At 46.6% G+C, this 24,683-nt stretch overlaps 2 protein-coding genes across 2 annotated transcripts in view; one reads left to right on the top strand and one right to left on the bottom strand.

The window, feature by feature from the left end:
- Positions 1 to 558, bottom strand: part of UCHL3 (ubiquitin C-terminal hydrolase L3) — a 76,900-nt gene extending 76,342 nt beyond the window's left edge. Inside the window, exons 1-2 of the mRNA XM_040425344.1 lie at positions 412 to 558; positions 323 to 334 (exon numbers count right to left, since the gene is read on the bottom strand). Of these exons, the coding sequence (XP_040281278.1) occupies positions 323 to 334; positions 412 to 453 (54 nt within the window). The 5' untranslated portion in view covers positions 454 to 558. The remainder of the gene's footprint in view (positions 1 to 322; positions 335 to 411) is intronic.
- A 333-nt stretch (positions 559 to 891) lies between these two features.
- COMMD6 (COMM domain containing 6) lies at positions 892 to 23,421 on the top strand. Its single transcript, XM_040425345.1, has 7 exons — positions 892 to 1,156; positions 2,224 to 2,282; positions 4,679 to 4,744; positions 6,276 to 6,352; positions 8,562 to 8,727; positions 21,661 to 21,813; positions 22,865 to 23,421. The coding sequence occupies exons 1-7, from the start codon at positions 1,120 to 1,122 to the stop codon at positions 22,913 to 22,915; spliced, it is 609 nt and encodes a 202-aa protein (XP_040281279.1). The 5' UTR covers positions 892 to 1,119; the 3' UTR covers positions 22,916 to 23,421.
- The last annotated feature ends 1,262 nt before the right edge of the window (positions 23,422 to 24,683 follow it).

Here is a 24,683-nt window from a genome sequence, read left to right on the forward strand (position 1 = left end):
GCCATCTTCTCAGAGAAGACTAATCCCATAGATGACTACTATTCAGTGTGATTTCAGGCGCTCATCTGAAAGGTTTCACTGTAATCATGTATGCAGGCGCAGCCAGTGGATCCTCACAGTGATGAGTAACCAGATCTGCTACACCCATAGATGTTACACCCACGCTACCCAGCAAGTCATTCGGACCTCAGATCTGCTGCCATGATACATTATATATATATACACACCCCTGTCCAGACCATACTTACTCCACCGCTCAGGTCTCCATTCTTCAGCCCCATTACTAGCCCCACTATGGAAGGTAAAGTGCATTCTCACTCACCTGGTTCATAACCTGCAAGGAAACAAACAGAATGTCACCTGCCTACAATGGTGGCACACAGTGAGAGGACAATGGCACCCACCACTTACATCTGGATTGGCCTCCAGCGGCAGCCAGCGCATGGACTGCATGATGCCTCCTCCTATTATTCTCTATGGATGCCAATCTGACAGCACACTCTCTCCTCAATCTTCCTTCTCCCAAACTTCACCCATGGACCACTTCATCTTTTACACATAGGGGGGTTAGCACTTGTCGGCTGTAAATATGCACAAGGTTACATGATGTACAGACAAGCAGTGAGGGGAATATCCATTTAATAAAACTGGAACTGAACCTGTCACAACTTAATTATTAAAGCTCTAATCTGCTTCATCGTACAGGAACAGAAAAGACAGCGCTCTCCCCTGCAGCCGGCTACAAATGGTCTATTCCATAATCGAGGAGCGCGTGAGGCAGGCAGACTGGCCAATAGGCTTGCGCGCTGGAACGTGTGGCATCATGGGGGCGTGGTAATCGGGGGCGGCCGTTTCCGTGCGTTCCAGGCCTCCAGATGGATTTACTGGCTTCCAGTCCTGTATACGCCTTTATTTGCCAGTTATATGAGATGGTGGGTCCTGGGTGAATAACCAGTGCGGCTGTGGAGCAGACCCTCAAGACTTTCCTTACTTATAGAGCGCGTTATCTGTAAATGCTAAGCTGTGGTGCCCGGTTTAAAAATGGAGGCTGAATAAGGATGCAGCTGGTCACATGATTTACGTGTGCTCACGTGATTTTCGCGGGGTGTGACGGGTTATATGGCCACTGGAGGGATGTATGTGCTGTCAGGAGCTGGTAAGCGGAACTCTGTCTTATGTGCATTCTCATAGGAAAGTTTTAGCTCCCTGTTATCAGGCATAGAATGTCTGCCGTATGAGATACTGGGTCCCCCGTATATGACTAGCTCTAGGTGTAAGCTTTAGAATGGAAGATGTAGTACTGGGAACTACAAGTCCCACCATGCCTTGTCAGCTAACCTACAGATTTTCTGATGGCCAGAGCTCCATGGTGAGACTTAGTAGCAGATCAGTACACATTCACATCAGCATCATGTAAGGTATCTGCAGCATCACTACTGCAAACAGTCATGGTTGAATTCCCTCCCCTAGTTATTTTAACACATCCCATGTGAGTCTGCCCTCCAATGTCACCTGCTAAACATCATGATCATGTGTCACTGTGGAGCCCTGGCATAAAGCAGGACTATCAGGTGACTTCTCAGAATGAGGATAACACTAAAATAACTCGTATAATAACATGTTTTCATCAGTTTAACCTTCTTCAGGCTTTATTTTCCCCTGCGGTAAGCCCAAGTGCATGGAAACTAGCTGCTACAATGTCTCCCATACACTGCACACAGTGAGGAGGTCCTGCTCGCCTGGCTCTCTATAGAACACCCTCGGGGGCAGCAGATGGAGGACATTACAGCGGTACTGAGCAGTGTAGCTGTTAATCCAGCATTGTGGGGAGATAGAAACTTACTAGAGCCTACAGCAGTGTCACTGTGCGTCTGTCTCCCTTCCCTCTCCATAGACGTCTATAGACAGTATGGACCTTATCCCTCCAGTGAGCTGATAGTCCTTCTCCTCAGTTCAGAAGGCAGAGGCAGGAGAAATGGTACATATGTGAAGAAAAAGACATTTTTCTCCAGATATATTACAAAGTTTCTTATGTTCACTTTTGCTATTTATTTATGTGAAAAAATAAAACTACAGTTACTCTTAAGGGGATTCTGTCACCTAGATTTTGTGTATAGAGCCGTTTATAGGGTCTGCCAGACCATGTCACAATGTACCTTTTGCCATAGATATAAATGGTTTAGTTTATTCAGAAAACCAATTTTATCTTCTTTTTGATTTCAGGATTTGAGAAATCGAGTGAGTTGATAAAATTGCTGCCTCCTGACTTGTTTGCTGAACTGGTAGGTGCCCTTTTTGTCTATATTAGTGCAGTGCTGCTTGCATGGGGGCTTTGAAGAAGAGAAGACTGAAAACTAGAGATGAGCGAACTTCTGTTTTAAGTTCGGCGTCTAAAGTTCGGCTTCCGGTTAGCGGAGGATCCCGATATGGATTCCGAATTCTGTTGTGGTCCGTGGTAGCGGAATCAATAATCGGCCATTATTGATTCCACTACCACGGACCACAACGGAATTCGGAATCCATATCGGGATCCTCCGCTAACCGGACGCCGAACTTAAAACAGAAGTTCGCTCATCTCTACTGAAAACTAAGGGTCAGCAATATCTCTGTCCACACTGACATTTCTAATGTAAAAACCTAGAAAAACTTATTTTTGAACGTCTTTGAAGATTTATATTATTATTTATACATATTTCAGCAGATGGAGTATTTAGGCCTTAAAGGGGTATTCCCATCTCAGACAATGGGGGCATATCGCTAGGCTATGCCCCCATTGTCTGATAGGTGCGGGTCCCACCTCTGGGTCTTGCACCTGTCTTGTAAACGTAGCCGAAAACAAAGCCTGCAAAGTTGTGGCTGGCAGTGCCAGGTCCGGCCACCACCAAGTGTTCCTATTGGCCTGCTGAAAATAGACGAGCGGCACGCTTGGCTATTTTTGGAATCCCCATAGAAATAGATGGGAGCGCACAGCGCTTGCGCGGCCACCGCTTCCGTTCACTTCTGTGGGGTCGACGGACATAGCTGAGCCAGTGCTTGGCTATTTTTTGCGGCCCCGTAGAAATGAATGGAGTGCAGCCGCACACGCGCCCTCCTTCACTTTACTGACTGATTTACGAGATAGGTGCGGGTCCTAGAGGTGAAACCCGCACCATCAGACAACAGGGGCATATCCTAGCATTGTCTGAGGTGGGGAAAACCCCTTTAAGCACAGGGGCTTTCTCTGTATGTAAGGCTGCAAAATATGAATACCTTCCGTGTCCATTCAGTATTTTTCTCACTCCCATCAATAGAAGGGGCTATTCTTGTCCACAATACTGCTCTATATAGATGTGTGCATGGTCCCATAGAAATGAATGGGCCAGTTTTCTAGCCTTAAAAAATGCAGAAAGCACATGGATAAAAAAAATTACTGTGCATGAAGAAGGTATCAATTAAATATATATATATTTTTTTTATCTCATTGTACTGTAACATGTGGCTAAGATGCAGCAAAAGAAACATGTGTGATTGTTTAAGTGAGTATGGCATATGCTCTGGAACCGGGTTCTTCAGCTCCAGTCCTCAGGACCCACCTGCCGGTCATGTTTTCAGGACTTCCTTAGTATTGAGCAGGGGATAGAATTAGTGTCCATGCATCAGGACTTACCGCAGGTATTCATTCTGTGAGATATTCTCATATCATGACCGGTAGGTGGGCCCTGAGCACTGCTCTAGAACATTCATCATCCAACTCTGGCTTTCCTGCTGTTGAGAAACTGCAACTCCTAGCAGGTAATACTAGGAGTTGTAGATTATCAGCTACAGGTGTACCACTTTTGCAGAGTACTTATCTAAAGAGTGCATGTGAGTAATCTTTCTGGACTAACAGAATACCATGTGCACTGGAGTCCCAGCAATGGATTTCAGCGTAGCTTTAAGCCCTAACAACTGGGGAAGGGGCAGTAGGAAATAATAAAGAATAGCGATTTGGACTCCTCTGCAGTAGTACTCGTGTGTTACTGCAGATAATAGTCCAGAACTCTGGTGACAGATTTCCTTTACAATATTCCTATATAAGAATGTTATGGCATATGACTTAAGTTCGGGTCACCATAGATCTAGTGCAGGAATGGCCCATTCACATGGTCAGTGATTTTCTTTTCATCAATGATTGTGAGCCAAAACCAGGAGTGGAGCCTCCGCTGAGTTAATGTATAATGTAATAATCTGCACCGGTTCAGTTTTTTTGACCCGCACCTGGTTTTGGCTCACAATCACTGATTAAACACTGACTGTGTGAGAGGAGCCTTTCATGCTGAATATAAGTAGGGTTCCCGGCAGTAATATCTTAACAATAGGTCATCACTTCATAAATTAAAAATATTTAAAAGAATATTTGCCCTACAAGAAAAAGGCAGCACGGTGGCTCAGTGGTTAGCACTGGTGCCTTGCAGCGCTGCGGTCCTAGGTTCGAATCCGACCAAGGGCAACATCTGCATGGAGTCTGTAGGTCCTCCCTGTGTTTGCGTGGGTTTCCTCCGGGTGCTCTGCTTTCTTCCCACACTCCAAAGACATACTGATAGGGACCTTAGATTTGTGAGCCCCATTGGGGACAGTGTGATGCTAATGTCTGTAAAGCGCTGCGAAATATGTCAGCGCTATATAAGTGCATAAAATAAATAATAATGTCTTATTTTAGTGCCAGCAAAGCATTCAGCATCTGCAATGTCTGAACACCGGTGTAGACCAAGCACTACTTTGTCAGGTAAGAGCTAAGGAATGGGTAAATAGCAGGTTTTGAAGAATTGTTAATACATCAATATAGTTTGAAGGGGTTTTCTGGTCCTTTTATATTGATGGTCTGGGTCTAAAGCCCCATATTTCTGCCGATCAGCTGTCCTGCAATACCCCTGGCACCGAAACGACACCGTAGTTCTTCCTTTGTGTGTAGTAGATGGAGTTGATTATTACTGCAGCGCTGCTTCCATTCGCTTTCCACCCTGCCTCGCAAAAGCCATAACTTTTATTTTTGTACAGTCAACACAGGGAGATAAGACTCCTAAATAGATGGGTAATCTATTGTCAGTTTGCTGCTGCTGTGAGGAGAAGAATATATCTGCAAGTCAGATTCATTATTAGTAGTAGATGTAGAATTGGGATAACAGCTGACAGATCCATTGTTCTTTTCTTATGGTGAATTTACACGGGACGACTCTGCAGTCTATTGTCGGAAAGGAAGCGTTCCTTCCCGACAGTCTGCTGCTCGTTCAGTGGAGGTGACTGCTGTATTTACATGCAGCGATCTCCTTCACTGTATGAGGACCAGGGATCGCTATGCCGATTGCTTGAGCTCATAAAGATCCATGGTTTCTCAGCAGCAGATCCCTGTTTAGACCACACGATCTGCAGTGTAAAACAAAACATGCAATGCGACAGCTCTCTGCAAACCAAATAAAGTACAAAAATGCATAATAATTGCTAGTGCTATACTTATAAATTAGAGATGCTTGGCAAATCATTTTGTACAAAATTATTTGAGCCCGTCTGCCGCACGTCAAGGCGATCTCTGTAAGACGGGTTCCTAACACTAAATTCTACCTGTTATGTGCCATGACGGCTACCATACAATTCAGGGAGTGTAGGTTCCACATGCATGCTCAGAAACTAATCTGTGGTTCCTGCATGAATGACCAGATGAATGAGCGTTTTGCTCGCTCATCGGTGATTGGCAGCACATTTGCAAGGGTAGATTGTCAGGAACAACCGTTCGCAGGAAAATTCGTTCCCACTAGTGTTGAGCGAACTTGTGTTTTAAGTTCGGCGTCTAAAGTTCAGGTTCGGGTTATCGACGAATCGTGTTATGGATTCCGCTACCACGGACCAAGTTATGGTCCGTGGTAGCAGAATCCATAACGCGATTCTTCGATACCCCGAACTTTAGACGCCAAACTTAAAACACAAGTTCGCTCAACACTAGTTCCCACTAATCTGGGCAGTTATTGGCTCATGTAAACACAGCCTTAAAGATGCCCACAGTAGAGCACTGCACGTATCGGTGTGATGCTCTGAGTCACTCATCCCCCTTCCCTCTCTGGTCGCAGTCAGACTGAAGGCTGTTTGCTGTCCAAAGAGGACAGGACATAGAATACGTGGAGTGACCTCAAAAAATTATATCCAGAAAACCGTCCACAAAAAATGCATAAAATATGTAGATTGTTAATAAGTACCATTGAGCAGTGTTTTCTGGAGCTCATATGACACGATATGGAGGAGTAACTGTAACTTCTCGTTAACAGAGGTTTCAAGCTGCGGGAGTGGACACCAACGTGGATGAAGTTAGAAATGTTCTAAATGCAGTGAACCATCTCTTCAGGTAGATTTCTACATATGTGATATAATAGGATTTATTCTATACAATGTGATAAATGATGATAGATATGACTGAATCAGTGGACGTACATAAAGATCTGCTGAAGATGACATTTGATGGTTGTACCAAGCCTCACACACGTCTTCATAAACAGTTCGACAGTTTGTTATACTTATTTACGGCTGGTATACTTAAATGGGTTGTCCTCCCTGCAGTCTCCATAATGTTCTGTGCTGTGTTAGGCTACTTTCACACTCGTGTTTGGGCGGATCCGTCATGGATCTGCAAAAACTGATCCGTTAAAATAATACAACCGCATGCATCCGTCAAGAACGGGTTAGTTTTTATTATCTGTAACATAGCCAAGACGGATCCGTCATGAACTCCATTGAAAGTCAATAGGAGACGGATCCGTTTTCTATTGTGTCAGAGAAAACGGATCCGTCCCCATTGACTTACATTGTGTGTCAGAACGGATCCGTTTGGCTCAGTTTTGTCAGACGGACACCAAAACACTGCAAGCAGCGTTTTGGTGTCCGCCTCCAGAGCGGAATGGAGACTGATCGGAGGCAAACTGATGCATTCTGAGCGGATCCTTCTCCACTCAGAAAGCATTAGGGCAAAACTGATCCGTTTTGGACCGCTTGTGAGAGCCCTGAACGGATCTGTGAAACGGAAAGCCAAAACGCCAGTGTGAAAGTAGCCTTACAATAAGGTGTAGATTTGCCTATCCCCTATTACCCCAGGCATTCACTTGGAGGCCCCCTGCTGCCCATCGGATATGTGAATTGTGGACACCGTGGTCTTTACAACGGTAGGATGTTAGATGGCAGCTTTCCATTTCTGTGTAAACTACTGTGCAGACACTGAATATCAAAGGAGTTGTGCCATAAAAAATATTTTGCCTTTTTTTTTAAACCAGCACCTGGATGTGAATATTTTTGTAATTGCTTTTAGTATAGCCACTGAACTATTCAATGTAAGGTAACTTGTCCACTTCGCTTTGCTGGTCGCACGTGCTCAGTTTAAATCTTCAACTGTCGCCAGCCATATCTTCCTTTAGTAGCTGTGACAGGGAAAGAGCTACAGAAGAAAGGACACTCCCTGAGCTGCTGGAGCAGGCAATGGGGAGATCTCTGGTTCCATCCGAGGTACAGGGCTGGTTCTAGATTTGTTCGAAAGAGATTGTCATGCACTACATTTTTTGCATCAATCATTGCATAACCTTTTTAACTGAACACATCCAGCTGATACACTGCTGCAGCCAGTAAAATGTCCTGTATTATGTGACTACCACATCTTAAGAGCTCTTTACACGGGCTAAGAATCTGCAAGATAATCACTAACGAGAGTTCATAGGAACGCTCATTAGCAATGATCTGGCAGTGTAAAAGTGCTGCCGATTACCTGGTGAACAAGCGAAATGCACGTTCATCCGGTAACTGATCATTTGTGCAGACACAAAAATTGACGTTTGACAGCAGCAGATCGTGCTGTGTAAACAGCCACTGCTGCCGGCAAACAACGAGTCTGTATGGGATGAGCAATGGCATTAGCGACCACTCCTCCCAATACTGTGGAGGAGATGGCTGCATGTAAAGGAACGCTTGCTCCCGACAGGCACCTGCTGTATCGTCCCGTTTAAAGGGACCTTTACATATTATGCAGCAAAGACCACCACTTTTCAATATTTCCTTATCCCATACAGGCAGCAAGGGACGAATTAAGTGAACAGCTGAGTTAAAGGGGTTCTGTAGCTTTTTCTTACTGATGACCTATCCTCTGGATAGATCATCAGCATCTGATTGGCGAGGGTCCAACACCTGGGACCCCCGCCGATCAGCTGTTTGAGTAGGCAGTGGCCTTCTCAAAAAGCTCATCGGTGGGGGTCCCGGGTGTCGGACCCCCACCGATCAGATGCTGATGATCTATCCAGAGAATAGGTCATCAGTAAGAAAAAGCTACAGAACCCCTTTAAGGGATAAGTGAATGGCCATTTTATGTGATGCAGTTCATGGCATATTAGGAAAAAATATATATATGGTATACCGGTATTTATTTTTATTTTTTTATAAAGCGATCCACCCCTTAAATATATTGCTCCACGGAGTAAGCACCTCAGTTGGCTCCTCATGGGTGAGCAGATTTTTGGCTTTAGTTTAGGTTTTGGCTCCGTATTTTTGCACTGCTGCCTTTTCTTCTTTCTTTATAGTGCTGCTGCAAAGCACAGACTGTCCACAGATGCATTGCTGAACACTGCTGTAAGTCATTTCAAACTTCCCAAGCAGACTCTGCAGGTTATTCGCCATGTGTGGAATGAAGAGGGGAAAAAGCTGTCCGACACTGAATGTTCCAGAGGCTTATTACCAGCTACACAGGTAATGTATATTGTTTTAATTTACAGCTATACCTTGTACACTTAAAGCTACTGATGCTGACAGACCAGAGGAGATCATGTGGCTGGGGCCATGGCTCCTGTTGTGTAAAGGTGCCATGGAGCTGGACATGTGATCTTTCTCAGCTAGTGAATCTACGTATGTGGCCATGTGTGTCCACGTATGCAGTAGCCATGCATATATATGTGTCCACATATGTGGTGGTCTTTATTATTGTGTATCCATTTATATAGTGACCACACTCTGGGCCACATCTCTGGCTGGCACACACTATTAACCCCTTCCCGCACACTGACATCTTGGTAAGCTCATTGATGTACTCGTACTCCAAGGTGATCATGCAGGCACTGGCACCATGCCCACATGACTGTACACAGCCACACTCCCATTGCAGCTTTCAGGTTGGAGGAACTCCTCTCCCCTCAGTGAAGCCAGTCAGATTTGATCGTGGCACTGTGTAAGGATCACTGGAGCTGGCCTCACCATGGAGATGGTCTAGGATGCAAAGGGAAAATATACTTATGTATGTTGTAATTAAAGGGGTTTTCCAAGATATTTTTATTGATGACCTATTCTGAGGATAGGTCATTAATATCAGACACCCGGCACCCCCTCCGATCGGCTGGTTGAAGAGAAGAACGCGTGCTGTGCCAGCGCAGCCTTCCCTTCATTGTTTACCTGCTCACCGTCGACATCGCAGCATTGAGCAGGTGTAATTACAAGAAGCCATCCCCATTCACTTCAGTGGGACGGCTTGTTTCTATGCATCCAGCACCCCCGCTGTTCTGATATTGATGACTTATCCTGAAGATAGGTCATCAATAACAATATCTTGCATAAATGCTATAGTGTAGAAAAGCCGGCCAATGGCAGGGTCTAATAGGCGGACTGTCAGTGTAATACTGAAAGGTAATTCATATTAAAATATAAAAGTATTGTTATGTATTTCACCAGCGATTTGAAAGATTTTAAGTTCAAGTCCCCTATTAGGACTTAAAAAAAGAAATAGTAAAAAAAAGTTGACATTTTATTTAATTTTTTTATTAAAATTTCAAGTAAAAAAACGAGATTTTTGTGAACTCACCTGTAAAATCTTTCTCGCTTAGTTCATTGGGGGACACAGGACTGTGGGTATAGCTGTTTGCTGCCACTAGGAGGCGACACTAGGCTGAAAACTGTTCGCTCCTCCTCTGCCAGCTATACCAGTTTGTGCCCTAGCAGTAGGAGAAGCAGAAAGTAAACTGAAAAACAAACTAGAACCGCACACCGCCGTAGGACCAAACCAGAACCGAGGTCCTAACCGGCAACCAACTGCCCCTACATGTCGCACTAAGAAAATTGGGTGTCCCCCAATGAACTAAGCGAGAAAGAGATTTTACAGGTGAGTAAACACAAATCTCGTTTTCTCGCTCGTATCATTGGGGACACAGGACTGTGGGACGTCCTAAAGCAGTCCATGGGAGGGAAAACCAGAACCCCATTGAAAACAACCCCCTCGCGGATGTTACTACACTGCGGCCTGCAAGACCCTGCGGCCCAGAGCAGCAGCTGTCGAGGCCAGAGAATGCACCCGGTAAAATTTTGTGAACGTGTGCAAGGAGGACCAAGTCTCAGCCTTACACAATTGAGATGCAGATGCATGGTGAAGGTGATCCCAAGAAGCCCAGTGGGAGGTGCCTTGTCCCGGGAGCGGTATGCCTCGGCAATCGCTGACCGAATCCACCTGGCAATCGTCACCTTGGAGGCCGCCAATCCCTTGCGAGGACCTTCATGGACTACGAATAAAGAGTCCGTACGCCAAAAAGAACCAGAAATGGACAGGTAGATCCTCAAAGCCCGCACGACATCAAGCCAATGGAGCACGCGCTCTCTCAGATGAGAAGGCTGCAAGCAGAACGAGGGGAGAACAATGTCCTCGTTGACATGAAAGGCCGACACCACTTGAGGCTTGAGGCTGAAAAGACGGCACTGGACGGAGCGGCCTGGAGCGAGCCCAGGACCAGGTTCAAGTCCCAAGAATGCAATGGGGACGATAAGGAGGCACTGTGTGAGCCACCCCCTGCAGAAATGTCTTAACAGGGCCTAACCCAGCCAGAGAACACTGGAAAAATAGGGGCAGGGCTGAGACCTGTCCCTTCAAGGAACTAAAAGCGAGTCCAAGTTCCAATCCGGACTGAAGAAATGCCAGAATAGCAGGAAGGGAGAACTGTCTGGGAGGGAGACCGCGTTCCTCACAGAAACGAAGGAAGGACTTCCAAATCCTGTAATAGATTTTGGACGACGTGGGTTTTCTGGCCTTAATCATCGTACGAATGACCGTATCAGAGAAACCTCTCTGCCTTAGAAGGAAGTTTGAATAGCCACGCCGTCAAACGTAGTGTATCTAAACGCTGGTAGAAGACCGGACCCTGTGAGAGAAGATCGGCCCTGAGCTGAAGGAGCCACGGCGTGTTCCCTAGAAGAAGAAGAATGAGGTCTGTGTACCACACTCGGCGAGGCCAGTCCGGGGCGATCAAGATCATCCGGATGCCCTCCATCCTGATTCTGCGTAGAATCCGAAGCAGTAGAGGAAGGGGTGGGAAGACGTACAGGAGAGAAAAGCTGTCCCATGGCGCCACGAGGGCGTCTACGTCGTACGCCTTGGGGTCTCTTGTGCGAGAGAAGAAGCAAAGGATCTTGTGATTGAGTCTGGACGCCATCAAGTCCACGTCCGGTCGGCCCCAAACGGGACAGAGCACCTCAAACACCTCTGGATGAAGGGACTACTCCCCGGGGTCCACCGTCATCCGGCTGAGAAAATCCGCCGTCCAATTGTCCACTCCCGGGATGTAGACCGCTGAGATCACCAGAACGTGGGCTTCCGCCCACTGTAGGATCTTTGCTGATACCTTCATCACTGCAAGGCTGCGGGTCCCCCCTTGGTTATTGATATAAGCCACAGCTGTGGCATTGTCAGACTGTACCCTGAGTGAATGGCCCTCCAGGAGAGGGGTCCAATGCCGAAGGGACAGATAAATGGCACGCCAAGATGTTGATGGGCAGTTTGGACTCCAATGGAGACCAGACGCCCTGGACTGAAGGCTGGCGTCGGTAGTAACGACCGTCCATGTCACTGGGAGAAAGGACTTCCCCACTTCCAGGTGCGATCCACCACCTGAGTGCCGACCGTACCTGTTGATACAGGTGAATACGCCGATCCGGGTATTTGTCCCAGGACGACAATATGGCACGTTGAAATGAGCGGGTGTGGAATTGTGCGAATGGAACTGCCTCAAAGAAGGCTACCATCACACCCAGTATCCGCATACAATTGCGAATTGACGGGCTTCGGCGCTGGAGGAGAAGTCGGACCGACCGCTGAAGATCCAGCCTCTTGTCCGGGGGGAGGCGTACCAACGCCGCGCCCAAATCCAATATCATGCCGAGGAACCTGATCTGCGTGGAGGGACGCAGGGAAGACTTCTACAGGTTCACCAGCCAGCCGAAGCGAGAGAGCGTGTCCAAGGTGATCCGTAGACTTCCTTCGCACTGATCGACTGTCGGAGCCTTGATCAGGATGTACGGAGCGGCCTGATAGGGGAGCAGAGTAATGCCCCTGGATTGGAGAAGGGCAAGTAGGGGAGCGAGTACGTTCGTGAATACCCACGAAACGGAGAAAGTGTTGGTGGGCGGCTGCGGTGGGGTTGTGCAAGTAGGCGTCCTGAATATCTCTATGGACGCTAGGAATTCCCCTTGAACAAACGAAGCAACCACGGAGCGAAGGGACTCCATTCTGAATCGTTTAACACGGAGAAACCGGTTTACAACCTTGAGATCTAGAACCGGGGCGGACAGAGCCCTCCTTTTTGGGGACCATGAACAGGTTTGAATAAAAACCTGTAAACCGTTCCTCCATAGGAACTGGAGTTATCACACCCCACTCGAGGAGGGATTGATCCGCTTGAAAGAATGCCGCCGCCCGACCTGGATCCCTGGAGGGTTGGGAGAGGAAAAAACGGTTGGGAGGGGTGGATGTGAACTCTATTTTGTAACCCTCGATTGCCCATGAGTCCGAGATGTGAACCCGCCAGGTCTCCTGAAAGAGGAGGAGACGACCCCCCCCCCCCCCCACTTGTGGGGGTGCATCTTCATGCGGAAGACTGTTTGCCGGAAGAGGAATGTGACGGCTGAGCGCGCGGACGCCAGGTCGGTTGGGGTTTAAAAGACGTTTTTTTCCGCTGATCCTGTGTGGGCGGCCTGGCAGACATGTTAGCCGCCGGTCTGGGAACGGAAAGCCGAGGACAAAATGTGCGCTTTGTTTTGGGCTGTGGAAGGTGGGTGCTTTTTTTTACCCGTCGCTTCCGAAATGATTTTGTCTAGCCGGGTACCGAAGAGTCGGGACCCGGCAAAAGGAAGGCCCGTAAGTGAGAGCTTAGAGGAGGAATCTGCCGCCCAAACTTTAAGCCAGAGTTCTCGGCTGAGAGATACCACAAGGGCCGAGGAGCGTGCGACCATGGCCCCAGCGTCCAGGGCCGCCTTGCAAAGATATTTCCCTGCCTGAGAGATTTGAACCGCCAAGGATTGGAGCTCAGCTGGGGGGAGATCCGCTGCCAAGTCCTGGTTTAAACGGAGAGCCCACTCCGATACCGCCTTGGCCACCCAGGCAGAAGTGAAAATGGGCCGTAGTGCTGAGCCACTGGCCGCAAAGACGGACTTGGCGAGAGACTCTATGCGACGGTCCACAGGATCATGGAGAGAGGATCTGTTGGCTACCGGAATAGCCGTACTTTTCGCAAGACGAGCTACCGGGGGATCCACCTTCGGAGGAGAGGACCATTTCGCCACACACTCAGTGGGAAAAGGATAGAGCAGGTCCAGCTGCTTTGGAACCAGAAAGCGCAGACCTGGCTTGTCCCATGCCTTGGCAACAACCACAGAGAAGTCATCGTGCAAGGGGAAAGTCTTAGGGGCATGCTTCAAGAGCAGAAAAGACGCCCCTTGGTGGCTGGTGGAGGAAAGGTCGTCCTGCACCTCTAAAGTGTCCTGGACGGCAGATACTAGGCTATCCACCATGGATGCAATTTGGGAAGACTGTTCCGGATCTACATCCGAGTCCGAATCCGCAATCTCCCCCTCCAACATTGCGTCTCACAGGAGGGAGGACGCCTGTGATTGGGAACCGGGAGGGGATGCTGAGGCTTCAGAAGAGGAATGGTGTCCTTCTCTGGGACACTTGTTAGGATGCCTGCCCCTGGAGTGGACGCCCTGAGATGGTGCTGACTGCACATGTGGCGATTTATCAACCAAACGACCCATGAGAGAAAGGGTGGATTGGGATACCTTAGATAGGTCCTCCACTGCCCAGGAGAGGGCCCGTGCACAGTCTGGTTCCACACTGACAGATTGGTCCTGCACTTCTGTGGGCTTGAGAAGAGGGGGTTGGAGCTGCCTAGGTGCATGGCATGCTGAGCACAGAGCCTGCCTGTCCACGAGGGAATTTTACCTTGCAAGTAGTGCATGCATAGTGGGTGGCCTGAGGGGAAGTACTGATTGGGTCAGACATGGTGTGCTGCGATAGCGCTCAATGCTGGAGGGGTAGCGATATTCCTACCAGAATGGCCAGTGAACCCAGGTCCTGTGTTCCCCGACAGATAGCTGCAGAGATCCGCGGAAGGAGGGAACGTCCTATCGCGGCGGCAAAACTAGCCCCGCCCCCTAAGGACGCTGAGGAGCATGACTGGCGCGAAACTGACGAGCGCAGCGTGCTGCCATGTTTCGCACTCTGCGGCGCATAGGGATCCTGACAGGATGGTCGGTACTCTCAAAATAACTCATGCACTGGGGCCCAGCCTCGGGGAAGGTGAGGGCTTAGATAATGATGCGCTGGGACAAAAGAACAGCATCCCCGGTGCCCTCAATAGCGGAGCCACCAGGCAGCTGGGCTCCAATTAAGGCGGGACCCGAAGAAAATTAACCCTGCATGGCCAGCGGTGGCGCAATGGCGTCCGCCTAAAATAGTGGTAATCACTACCCCCTCCTGATGACCTCCTGCGATAACTAACTGCTGTCCAAATCTGGGACCAGGCAGAGGGTTGAGACTGGAGAGGGAGGTGGGGAATGGGAGAAGGATATACTCACCTGCCTTCATCTATGTTCTTCGCCCTTCCATCATAAACCAGCAGGGCCACCTCTACAGTCGCTGACACAAAAGTGGCAGGGGACTAGTGAGGGAAGGGCTTGGAGAACAGGTGGCCCTTGCGCTGGCGGGAAGCAGGGGAGCGAGGCTGCCGTGGTCCACCTTTTTTTTTTTTTCTTGGGGGAGGCAGGGCGGTGGGACAACCGACACCGGCCAGCCTCTCCGGGAAGACAGAGAGGCAATGTGACTCTGTTCCCCATCCAGATAAATTGGAGAAAAAGAAAAAAACGAAAAAATCAAAGGAAGCCACCCTGCTAAGCAGGGAGGTCTGCCTCCTATGACGCGAAGCTAAAAACTGATATGCTCTCTCCAGGCTGGAGGGGGTATAGCTGGCAGAGAAGGAGCTAACAATTTTCAGCCTAGTGTCGCCTCCTAGTGGCAGCAAACAACTGTACCCACGGTCCTGTGTCCCCCAATGATACTAGCGAGAAATGTCCTTCTCCCCCGTATCCAGTTATTTATTAGAGAAAAAAATGTGAAAAAATTAACTCTGCATAATTGGTATTCCTGCGTCTGTAACTACCTGATTCTATAAAATAATCATGTCACTTATTTCTCACGGCAAATTGTATTTTTGTAACCTCACCATCCGAAGAAGTACTATAAAAAAAAACTTAAGTCATATGTACCTCATAATACCACCAATAAAACCTACAGCTCGTCTTGCAAATAAACGAACAAAACCCTCAACAGAAAAATAAAAATATTATTCTCCAGAACTCCCATAGAAATGAATGGAGGGCCTCCGTTCTTGTGATCGATGGGGGGTCTTACTGTAGAGCCCCCCCCACCGATATAATAGTTATCCTGTGGACAATAGATAACTTAATGTAACCAAAATACCTCTAAGTTTCCTCTGCGCTGAAAGTTCTACGCCATGCCGTTGTAATATTTCATGACAGCAAAAATAAAACAATAAATGTAAATAAATATATTTTTTATTTTTATTTTAGTATGTAGGAACTAAAGAAAAACTGTACATGAAATGTATTTATTTTTTTATTTTTAGTATTTAGGAACAGCCCTAGTCCTAGTCCTAACCTTAATATAAGTCCTAAGGAAGGTTTTATAAAAGTGTTATAAAATGTTTTTTTTTTTTTTTTTTCTTTTTTTTTCTTACCCTTTTGTAATGGTTACAGGCTCTGTAACAATTTTCAAAGCATTCTCTGCGGTTCTGTCTCTCCCCTGTCATGAAAGCCTGGTGAAAGGAAAGTATCGCAGAGGCTGCTGTTTAAGGCTACTTTCACATTAGCGTTTTTTGCGGATCCGTCATGAACAGATCTGGTTGTATTATGTCTTCTATAGCCATGATGGATCCGTCTTGAACACCATTAAAAGTCAATGGGGGATGGATCCGTTTTCTATTGTCAGAGAAAACTGATCCGTCCCCATTGACTTCGGGTGGGTTCACTCTAGTGTTAGGGATTCCGTTATGGCTTTCTGTTATAACATGGTTATAACAGAATCCATAAGACGGAAGGACGGATCCGTTCTTCTGCCCATAGACTTGTATTATGACCTAATGCAAAATGGAAGCTTTTAAAAGGCTTTCCGTCCTAATAGAATTCTATAGGAATCAAAACGGATCCGTCTTCGTCCCGTTATGCAAGACGGAAAACTAAGACGGATCCGTTTTGATTCCTATAGACTTCTATTAGGACGGAAAGCCTTTTAAAAGCTTCCATTTTGCATTAGGTCATAATACAAGTCTATGGGCAGAAGAACGGATCCGTCCTTCCGTCTTATAACATGGTTATAACAGAATCCATAAGACGGAAGGACGGATCCGTTCTTCTGCCCATAGACTTGTATTATGACCTAATGCAAAATGGAAGCTTTTAAAAGGCTTTCCGTCCTAATAGAAGTCTATAGGAATCAAAACGGATCCGTCTTAGTTTTCCGTCTTGCATAACGGGACGAAGACGGATCCGTTTTGATTCCTATAGAATTCTATTAGGACGGAAAGCCTTTTAAAAGCTTCCATTTTGCATTAGGTCATAATACAAGTCTATGGGCAGAAGAACGGATCCGTCCTTCCGTCTTATGGATTCTGTTATAACCATGTTATAACAGAAAGCCATAACGGAATCCCTAACACTAGAGTGAACCCACCCGAAGTCAATGGGGACGGATCAGTTTTCTCTGACAATAGAAAACGGATCCATCCCCCATTGACTTTTAATGGTGTTCAAGACGGATCCATCATGGCTATAGAAGACATAATACAACCAGATCTGTTCATGACGGATCCGCAAAAAACGCTAATGTGAAAGTAGCCTTAAACAGCAGCCTCTGCGATACTTTCCTTTCACCAGGCTTTCATGACAGGGGAGAGACAGAACCGCAGAGAATGCTTTGAAAATTGTTACAGAGCCTGTAACCATTACAAAAGGGTAAGAAAAAACAAACAAAAAAAAAAAAAAAAAAAAAAAAAAACATTTTATAACACTTTTATAAAACCTTCCTTAGGACTTATATTAAGGTTAGGACTAGGACTAGGGCTGTTCCTAAATACTAAAAATAAAAAAATAAATACATTTCATGTACAGTTTTTCTTTAGTTCCTACATACTAAAATAAAAATAAAAAATATATTTATTTACATTTATTGTTTTATTTTTGCTGTCATGAAATATTACAACGGCATGGCGTAGAACTTTCAGCGCAGAGGAAACTTAGAGGTATTTTGGTTACATTAAGTTATCTATTGTCCACAGGATAACTATTATATCGGTGGGGGGGGCTCTACAGTAAGACCCCCCATCGATCACAAGAACGGAGGCCCTCCATTCATTTCTATGGGAGTTCTGGAGAATAATATTTTTATTTTTCTGTTGAGGGTTTTGTTCGTTTATTTGCAAGACGAGCTGTAGGTTTTATTGGTGGTATTATGAGGTACATATGACTTAAGTTTTTTTTTATAGTACTTCTTCGGATGGTGAGGTTACAAAAATACAATTTGCCGTGAGAAATAAGTGACATGATTATTTTATAGAATCAGGTAGTTACAGACGCAGGAATACCAATTATGCAGAGTTAATTTTTTCACATTTTTTTCTCTAATAAATAACTGGATACGGGGGAGAAGGACATTTCTCGCTAGTATCATTGGGGGACACAGGACCGTGGGTATAGTTGTTTGCTGCCACTAGGAGGCGACACTAGGCTGAAAATTGTTAGCTCCTTCTCTGCCAGCTATACCCCCTCCAGCCTGGAGAGAGCATATCAGTTTTTAGCTTCGCGTCATAGGAGGCAGACCTCCCTGCTTAGCAGGGTGGCTTCCTTTGATTTTTTCGTTTTTTTCTTTTTCTCCAATTTATCTGGATGGGGAACAGAGTCACATTGCCTCTCTGTCTTCCCGGAGAGGCTGGCCGGTGTCGGTTGTCCCACCGCCCTGCCTCCCCCAAGAAAAAAAAAAAGGTGGACCACGGCAGCCTCGCTCCCCTGCTTCCCGCCAGCGCAAGGGCCACCTGTTCTCCAAGCCCTTCCCTCACTAGTCCCCTGCCACTTTTGTGTCAGCGACTGTAGAGGTGGCCCTGCTGGTTTATGATGGAAGGGCGAAGAACATAGATGAAGGCAGGTGAGTATATCCTTCTCCCATTCCCCACCTCCCTCTCCAGTCTCAACCCTCTGCCTGGTCCCAGATTTGGACAGCAGTTAGTTATCGCAGGAGGTCATCAGGAGGGGGTAGTGATTACCACTATTTTAGGCGGACGCCATTGCGCCACCGCTGGCCATGCAGGGTTAATTTTCTTCGGGTCCCGCCTTAATTGGAGCCCAGCTGCCTGGCGGCTCCGCTATTGAGGGCACCGGGGATGCTGTTCTTTTGTCCCAGCGCATCATTATCTAAGCCCTCACCTTCCCCGAGGCTGGGCCCCAGTGCATGAGTTATTTTGAGAGTACCGACCATCCTGTCAGGATCCCTATGCGCCGCAGAGTGCGAAACATGGCAGCATGCTGCGCTCGTCAGTTTCGCGCCAGTCATGCTCCTCAGCGTCCTTAGGGGGCGGGGCTAGTTTTGCCGCCGCGATAGGACGTTCCCTCCTTCCGCGGATCTCTGCAGCTATCTGTCAGGGAACACAGGACCTGGGTTCACTGGCCATTCTGGTAGGAATATCGCTACCCCTCCAGCATTGAGCGCTATCGCAGCACACCATGTCTGACCCAATCAGTACTTCCCCTCAGGCCACCCACTATGCATGCACTACTTGCAAGGTAAAATTCCCTCGTGGACAGGCAGGCTCTGTGCTCAGCATGCCATGCACCTAGGCAGCTCCAACCCCCTCTTCTCAAGCCCACAGAAGTGCAGGACCAATCTGTCAGTGTGGAACCAGACTGTGCACGGGCCCTCTCCTGGGCAGTGGAGGACCTATCTAAGGTATCCCAATCCACCCTTTCTCTCATGGGTCGTTTGGTTGATAAATCGCCACATGTGCAGTCAGCACCATCTCAGGGCGTCCACTCCAGGGGCAGGCATCCTAACAAGTGTCCCAGAGAAGGACACCATTCCTCTTCTGAAGCCTCAGCATCCCCTCCCGGTTCCCAATCACAGGCGTCCTCCCTCCTGTGAGACGCAATGTTGGAGGGGGAGATTGCGGATTCGGACTCGGATGTAGATCCGGAACAGTCTTCCCAAATTGCATCCATGGTGGATAGCCTAGTATCTGCCGTCCAGGACACTTTAGAGGTGCAGGACGACCTTTCCTCCACCAGCCACCAAGGGGCGTCTTTTCTGCTCTTGAAGCATGCCCCTAAGACTTTCCCCTTGCACGATGACTTCTCTGTGGTTGTTGCCAAGGCATGGGACAAGCCAGGTCTGCGCTTTCTGGTTCCAAAGCAGCTGGACCTGCTCTATCCTTTTCCCACTGAGTGTGTGGCGAAATGGTCCTCTCCTCCGAAGGTGGATCCCCCGGTAGCTCGTCTTGCATTCCATTTTGCATTATGTCTGGGCATTCCGTTATTTTCCGTTATAATGGAAAGCCATAACGGAATCCCTAGTCTACGGAAACCCACCCTAGTCTACTTTCAATCGCGTTTTGGCTTTCCATTTGTGAGATCCGTTCAGAGCTCTCACAAGCGGTCCAAAACTGATCAGTTTGCATTCTAATGCATTCTGAATGGAGAAGGATCCGCTCAGAATGCATCGGTTCAGTCTCCATTCCGTTCTGGAGGCCGACACCAAAACGCTGCTTGCAGTCCTCCATTGACTTTCAATGGTGTTCAAGACTGATCCGTCTTGGCTATGTTAAAGATAATACAAATGGATCCGTTCTGAACAGATGTAGATGGTTGTATTATCTGAACGGATCCGTCCAGCGTTTTTATGATGGGGACGCAACCAAACGGAACAAAATGCATTTTGGTGCACTCAGTTTAGTTTCAGTTCAGTTTTGTCCCCATTGACAATGAATGGGGACAAAACTGAAGCGTTTTCTTCCGCTATTGAGATCCTATGACGGATCTCAATAGTGGAATTGAAAACGCTAATGTGAAGGTAGCCTAACTTAGGGCTCATGCACACAAACGTATTTTCTTTCCATTTCCGTTCAGGTTTTTTATTTATTTTTTTGCGGACCGTATGCAGAACCATTCGTTTTAATGGATCCGCAAAAAAAAACGGAAGGTACTCCGTGTACATTCCGTTTCTGTATGTTCGTATTTCCGTTTCGCAAAAAAAGTCCTATTTTTCGTATTCCGGACAATGATGGTACTGTTCTATTAGGGGCCAGCTGTTCCGTTCTGCAAAATACGGAATGCACACAGACGTCATCCCTATGTTTTGTGGATCTGTTTTTTTTTTTTTTACGGACCAGAAAGTACATTCGGTTGTGTGCATGAGACCTTAAAGCGGGGCTGTGATTGGTTTATCACACAGATCACAGCTTGTGGGGACCAGTCAAATTGGTCCTCAAAATAATCTCTGTGAGCTGACAGCTCGGGCTTTGAGATTTCAGGGCAGCCCCATCCTTTTCTAAAGCTCTTTGTAAAATGGTGGTGCTCTAGAATAAAGCCTGTTAAGTTCCGACATAAAAACACGTATTGTTCCTAAAGGAGGTAAAGGTAGTGCCGCATAATCCTGACTAGAGTTGTTTCGGGTATCGAACTTTTGATACCCAGTCGATACGATACCGGGATTTGCCCAGTATCAGAGAACATGAGCGCGCTGCTCTCAGCGCGGCCATGTTCCCTCAGCAGCATGGGGAAAGTGAGTCTCTTTCTTTTTCTCTCTTCTTTTCTTCTCTCCTCTCTTCTCTGTGCTGCTGCTGCCGCCAATCAGAGCGCAGAGGGGCGGAGGAGGGGAGGGGCTGTGGACACTGCACCACCAATGATAACTAACGTTTAATACATTACAAATACAAGCGGCAGAAACACCTTGCCGGCACCCTGCCTTTAACAGGGTGCTGCGATCCGCGGCAATTAACCCCTCTGGTGCCGCACCTGAGGGGGTTAACTGCCACTGATCGCAGCGCCCTGTCAGAGGCAGGGTGCCGGCAATGTGTTTTTGCCGCCGACTGTATTCGTATATTAAACTTTAATTAGTGGTGCAATTATGGTATCGAAACAACAACCCTAATCCTGACCAAATACTGCTGTCTAAAAGTGGCCTAAGTGTGAAAATCGCCCTCTGTTTTTCATGAGAAGGAATTAATAAAATCACACAGACTGTATAGCATTGTTGTTTTGGGTGATTTACTATGGTTCATAGATTCCCCCCCCTAACTTTCTTGTTTTCAATTGCAGCTTACTGATTTTCAGTGGAAAATTGGAATGGCCGCCAGTTCAGACAGCTGCAGATCCCTTAACCACCCTTATGTCACTGTGGAATTGAAAGTAGCAGACCATTCTGGCCAGGTCCAAAGCAAAGTCTTTGAAATGACGATTCCAGAGTTTCAGGTTTGTACGGATGCCTCTTGTAATGGCTTTAATGGGTTTTCCCCACTAGCATTTAGCATTCTCCACAGATAAGGCAGTAGATGGTCACTGGTTCAGGGGCCAAGTCTGCTGCTCTATCACCTGGATGTCAGTGTTGAGGAGGGATTTATGAAGCTGCTGCTCCATGCATTTTGTGGAAGATACAGAAACATCACCCCCATAGTTGTCCATAGCAGCAGCCTCCATGCTTTCGCACTTCTCCATGCACCTCTTCCTTACCCCAGATATATTGTTTCCCCCCATACTTGTTGTCATTAGGGGTCTCAGCATTTTCCTCCAAGAGACCGAATATATTCAACAATCCTGTAGGTATTGTCCCAGTGTCACTCACAATTTACACAGCATAAAGGGTTTGTCTCTCTTCAGAAGATGGCATTTATCATGTAGAGAAAGTTAAGACACGAAGCCGAACTCTGCTTCCTTAATGAGACACATTAAGTTCGGCTTAGTATTTTGAAATGGTAATTTATGCGAATAAACAAAGTGACACGTGATGGAGACGAGACGAAGAAAGTCTTGTGATATTTGCTGAAACTTCGCAAAGACCACTGCGGAGGCAATGCGTTTTACAGCGGTCCGAACCCGATTCGCTCAACCCTAGTGGCCATGCTGGCACATTATAGGAAACCGCTCAGGCCTCTCCGGTGGACAGGACCGATGGAGCACACATAATCGCGCATGCGCAGCAGCTCCCGTCCCGACATCTCATATCTGCGCTATAGCACTGGCTGTTCCCCTGCTTACGACCAGTGTATAATGCAATGGAAAAATGAATCAAGCCAGCATGATAAATGCCATTTGCAGATGCGAGACAACCCCTTTAAGTGAATCTGGCAACCCCAGTCTGCAGCTTTAGTAATGTCACAGACATTTGGGCTCATTTTCTCCAACTTCCTTGGCCATTAGACAGCTGATATTGGTTTTATATAAATTGTGTTTCCAGGACTATGTTTAATACTAATTTCCGTACTTGTACTAAAGTGTTATCCTGTGTGGGTTTTTTTTCTTCCAGAATTTCTCCAAGCAGTTTAAAGAGATGTCAGCAGCACTTGAGAACGTTTGACGCCACAGTCTAGTCTAGTGTGATGAGAGATATGACAGTTCTGTATATTCTCATTTCATACTACTCATACTTGGGTAACTTCGGCTTAAAGTGATCCTGTCATCCACTATTACATCCCCTGAGCAGTGTCACACGCAGGTTTTCCAGACACTGTTCAGAAGCACAGTATATCGTATTTACAGCAACCCCAGGTTTGATTGACTTCATATGGTTGTCGCCATGGCACTTGGGTGTCAAAAGCAGTCACAACCGGCAGTCATGCTGATGCGATCCCTTGTCCTCGTACTGTGCAGCGGTCTCCTTCACATGATCGAGCTACGTTATTGCTGTAACTTCAGTAGACGCGAGTGGGAGTTACTAAAACAACATATCCTGTGGAAGTGTCTAATGACAAGTCTCTTAACGCAGTCATCACATGGGAAACGCAGTCCAGGCAGCATGTTATAGAGCAGGAGAAGCTGAGCAGATTCATATATAATTTTGTCAAAAAGAAATAAAAAATTTGGGGGAAATTTTTCATGAGGGTAATATTTGAATTTAGTTTGCATCAGCATTAATTGCGCCAAATATCTAAATGTCACGCTTTATTCGTTAAATTTGATGCATTTTTAAAGATGTATTTAGGTTGTGGGTAGTTATCCCTGATCTGCTGGATAGGGGATAACTATTAGATTGGTGGGGGTCCTTCCACTGGGACCCCCACCAGTCACAAGAACAGGATCTTTGTTCCTCTCGGAGCCTACGGATCAGCAGGTTGGGCATGCAGACTGTCACTCCATTCACCTCTATGGGAGTTCCGGAAATAGCCGAGCATTGTACTTTGTTGTCTCCTGAACTCCCGTAGCTGCAGTGTGCATGCTCTACCTGTCGCTCCATTCATTTCAAGAGGTACACGGTTCTCGTGATTGTTAGGGGTTCCAGTGGTAGGACTTCCACCCATCTAATAGTCATCTTTATCTTTATCCTTTTTTTTTTTTTTAAACAGAATTTGGGAGTGCAGGGCATGACAATCCCTTCTTAACATTAAAATCTCTTCTTATTCTAGGCATAGGAGTCCAGTGGACGGTCCTATCAGTGGTTGGCTGCCATTCCTGAATGATTGTACATACCGAGATAGCTGTCAATTACTGAACAGAACCACCAAGTGGACTCCTAAGCCCAGAATGAGCAGAGATTTCAATAAAAAATGAGTACTTATTTGCTTGAAGTATTGTAACAAAACTATATATCAGTATATAGAAATGGGTGGCTTGCTATCTGGTAACAGTGGAATTTGGTGCTCGTAACCAAAACTGACTCACCCAGTCAGAAAAGGCTATTGTAATTCCATAGATTGTGTGCCTGTCCCCCATTTATTACTTACAAGTATATTGTCATATTTTACATCAAACACATTTATGTGTTAAAATGCTGTATACACACACCTTAAAACTTAAAAACTGGAATAAATGAATACAAATTGCAATGTTTCCACTGTGTTAATTATAAATATTGATACATCACACTTTCTTGATCCAGGTCTGTTCTTTTTATTATCTGTCATATAGTCCTGCAAAGGAAATTTTTTCTAGCAGCATAGAATGCAGAATCCTACAGGGGACAAATGTTATGGTAATCCTTTAAACAGTGATTACCCCTCTTTTTTTCTTTTTGATGTCCAGATATGGGATTAGGAGAAACTTTAGCGCATATAATGGTAAAATTATGACTATATAGGCATGAAGATATGGGGGTATAAGAATAATCGTCCCTTTAAATAGAACACCGC

Source organism: Bufo bufo, chromosome 3, assembly GCF_905171765.1.
Source record: "Bufo bufo chromosome 3, aBufBuf1.1, whole genome shotgun sequence".
In the NCBI taxonomy this organism is placed as follows: domain Eukaryota; kingdom Metazoa; phylum Chordata; class Amphibia; order Anura; family Bufonidae; genus Bufo; species Bufo bufo.

Excerpts from the sequence above, each read along its gene's own strand:
- COMMD6 (XM_040425345.1), top strand. The coding sequence starts at position 1,120 with ATGGCCACTGGAGGGATGTATGTGCTGTCAGGAGCTG. Across the intron at positions 2,283-4,678 it reads CTGACTTGTTTGCTGAACTG|TGCCAGCAAAGCATTCAGCA; the intron begins GTAGGTGCCCTT and ends GTCTTATTTTAG. Across the intron at positions 6,353-8,561 it reads GCAGTGAACCATCTCTTCAG|TGCTGCTGCAAAGCACAGAC; the intron begins GTAGATTTCTAC and ends CTTTCTTTATAG.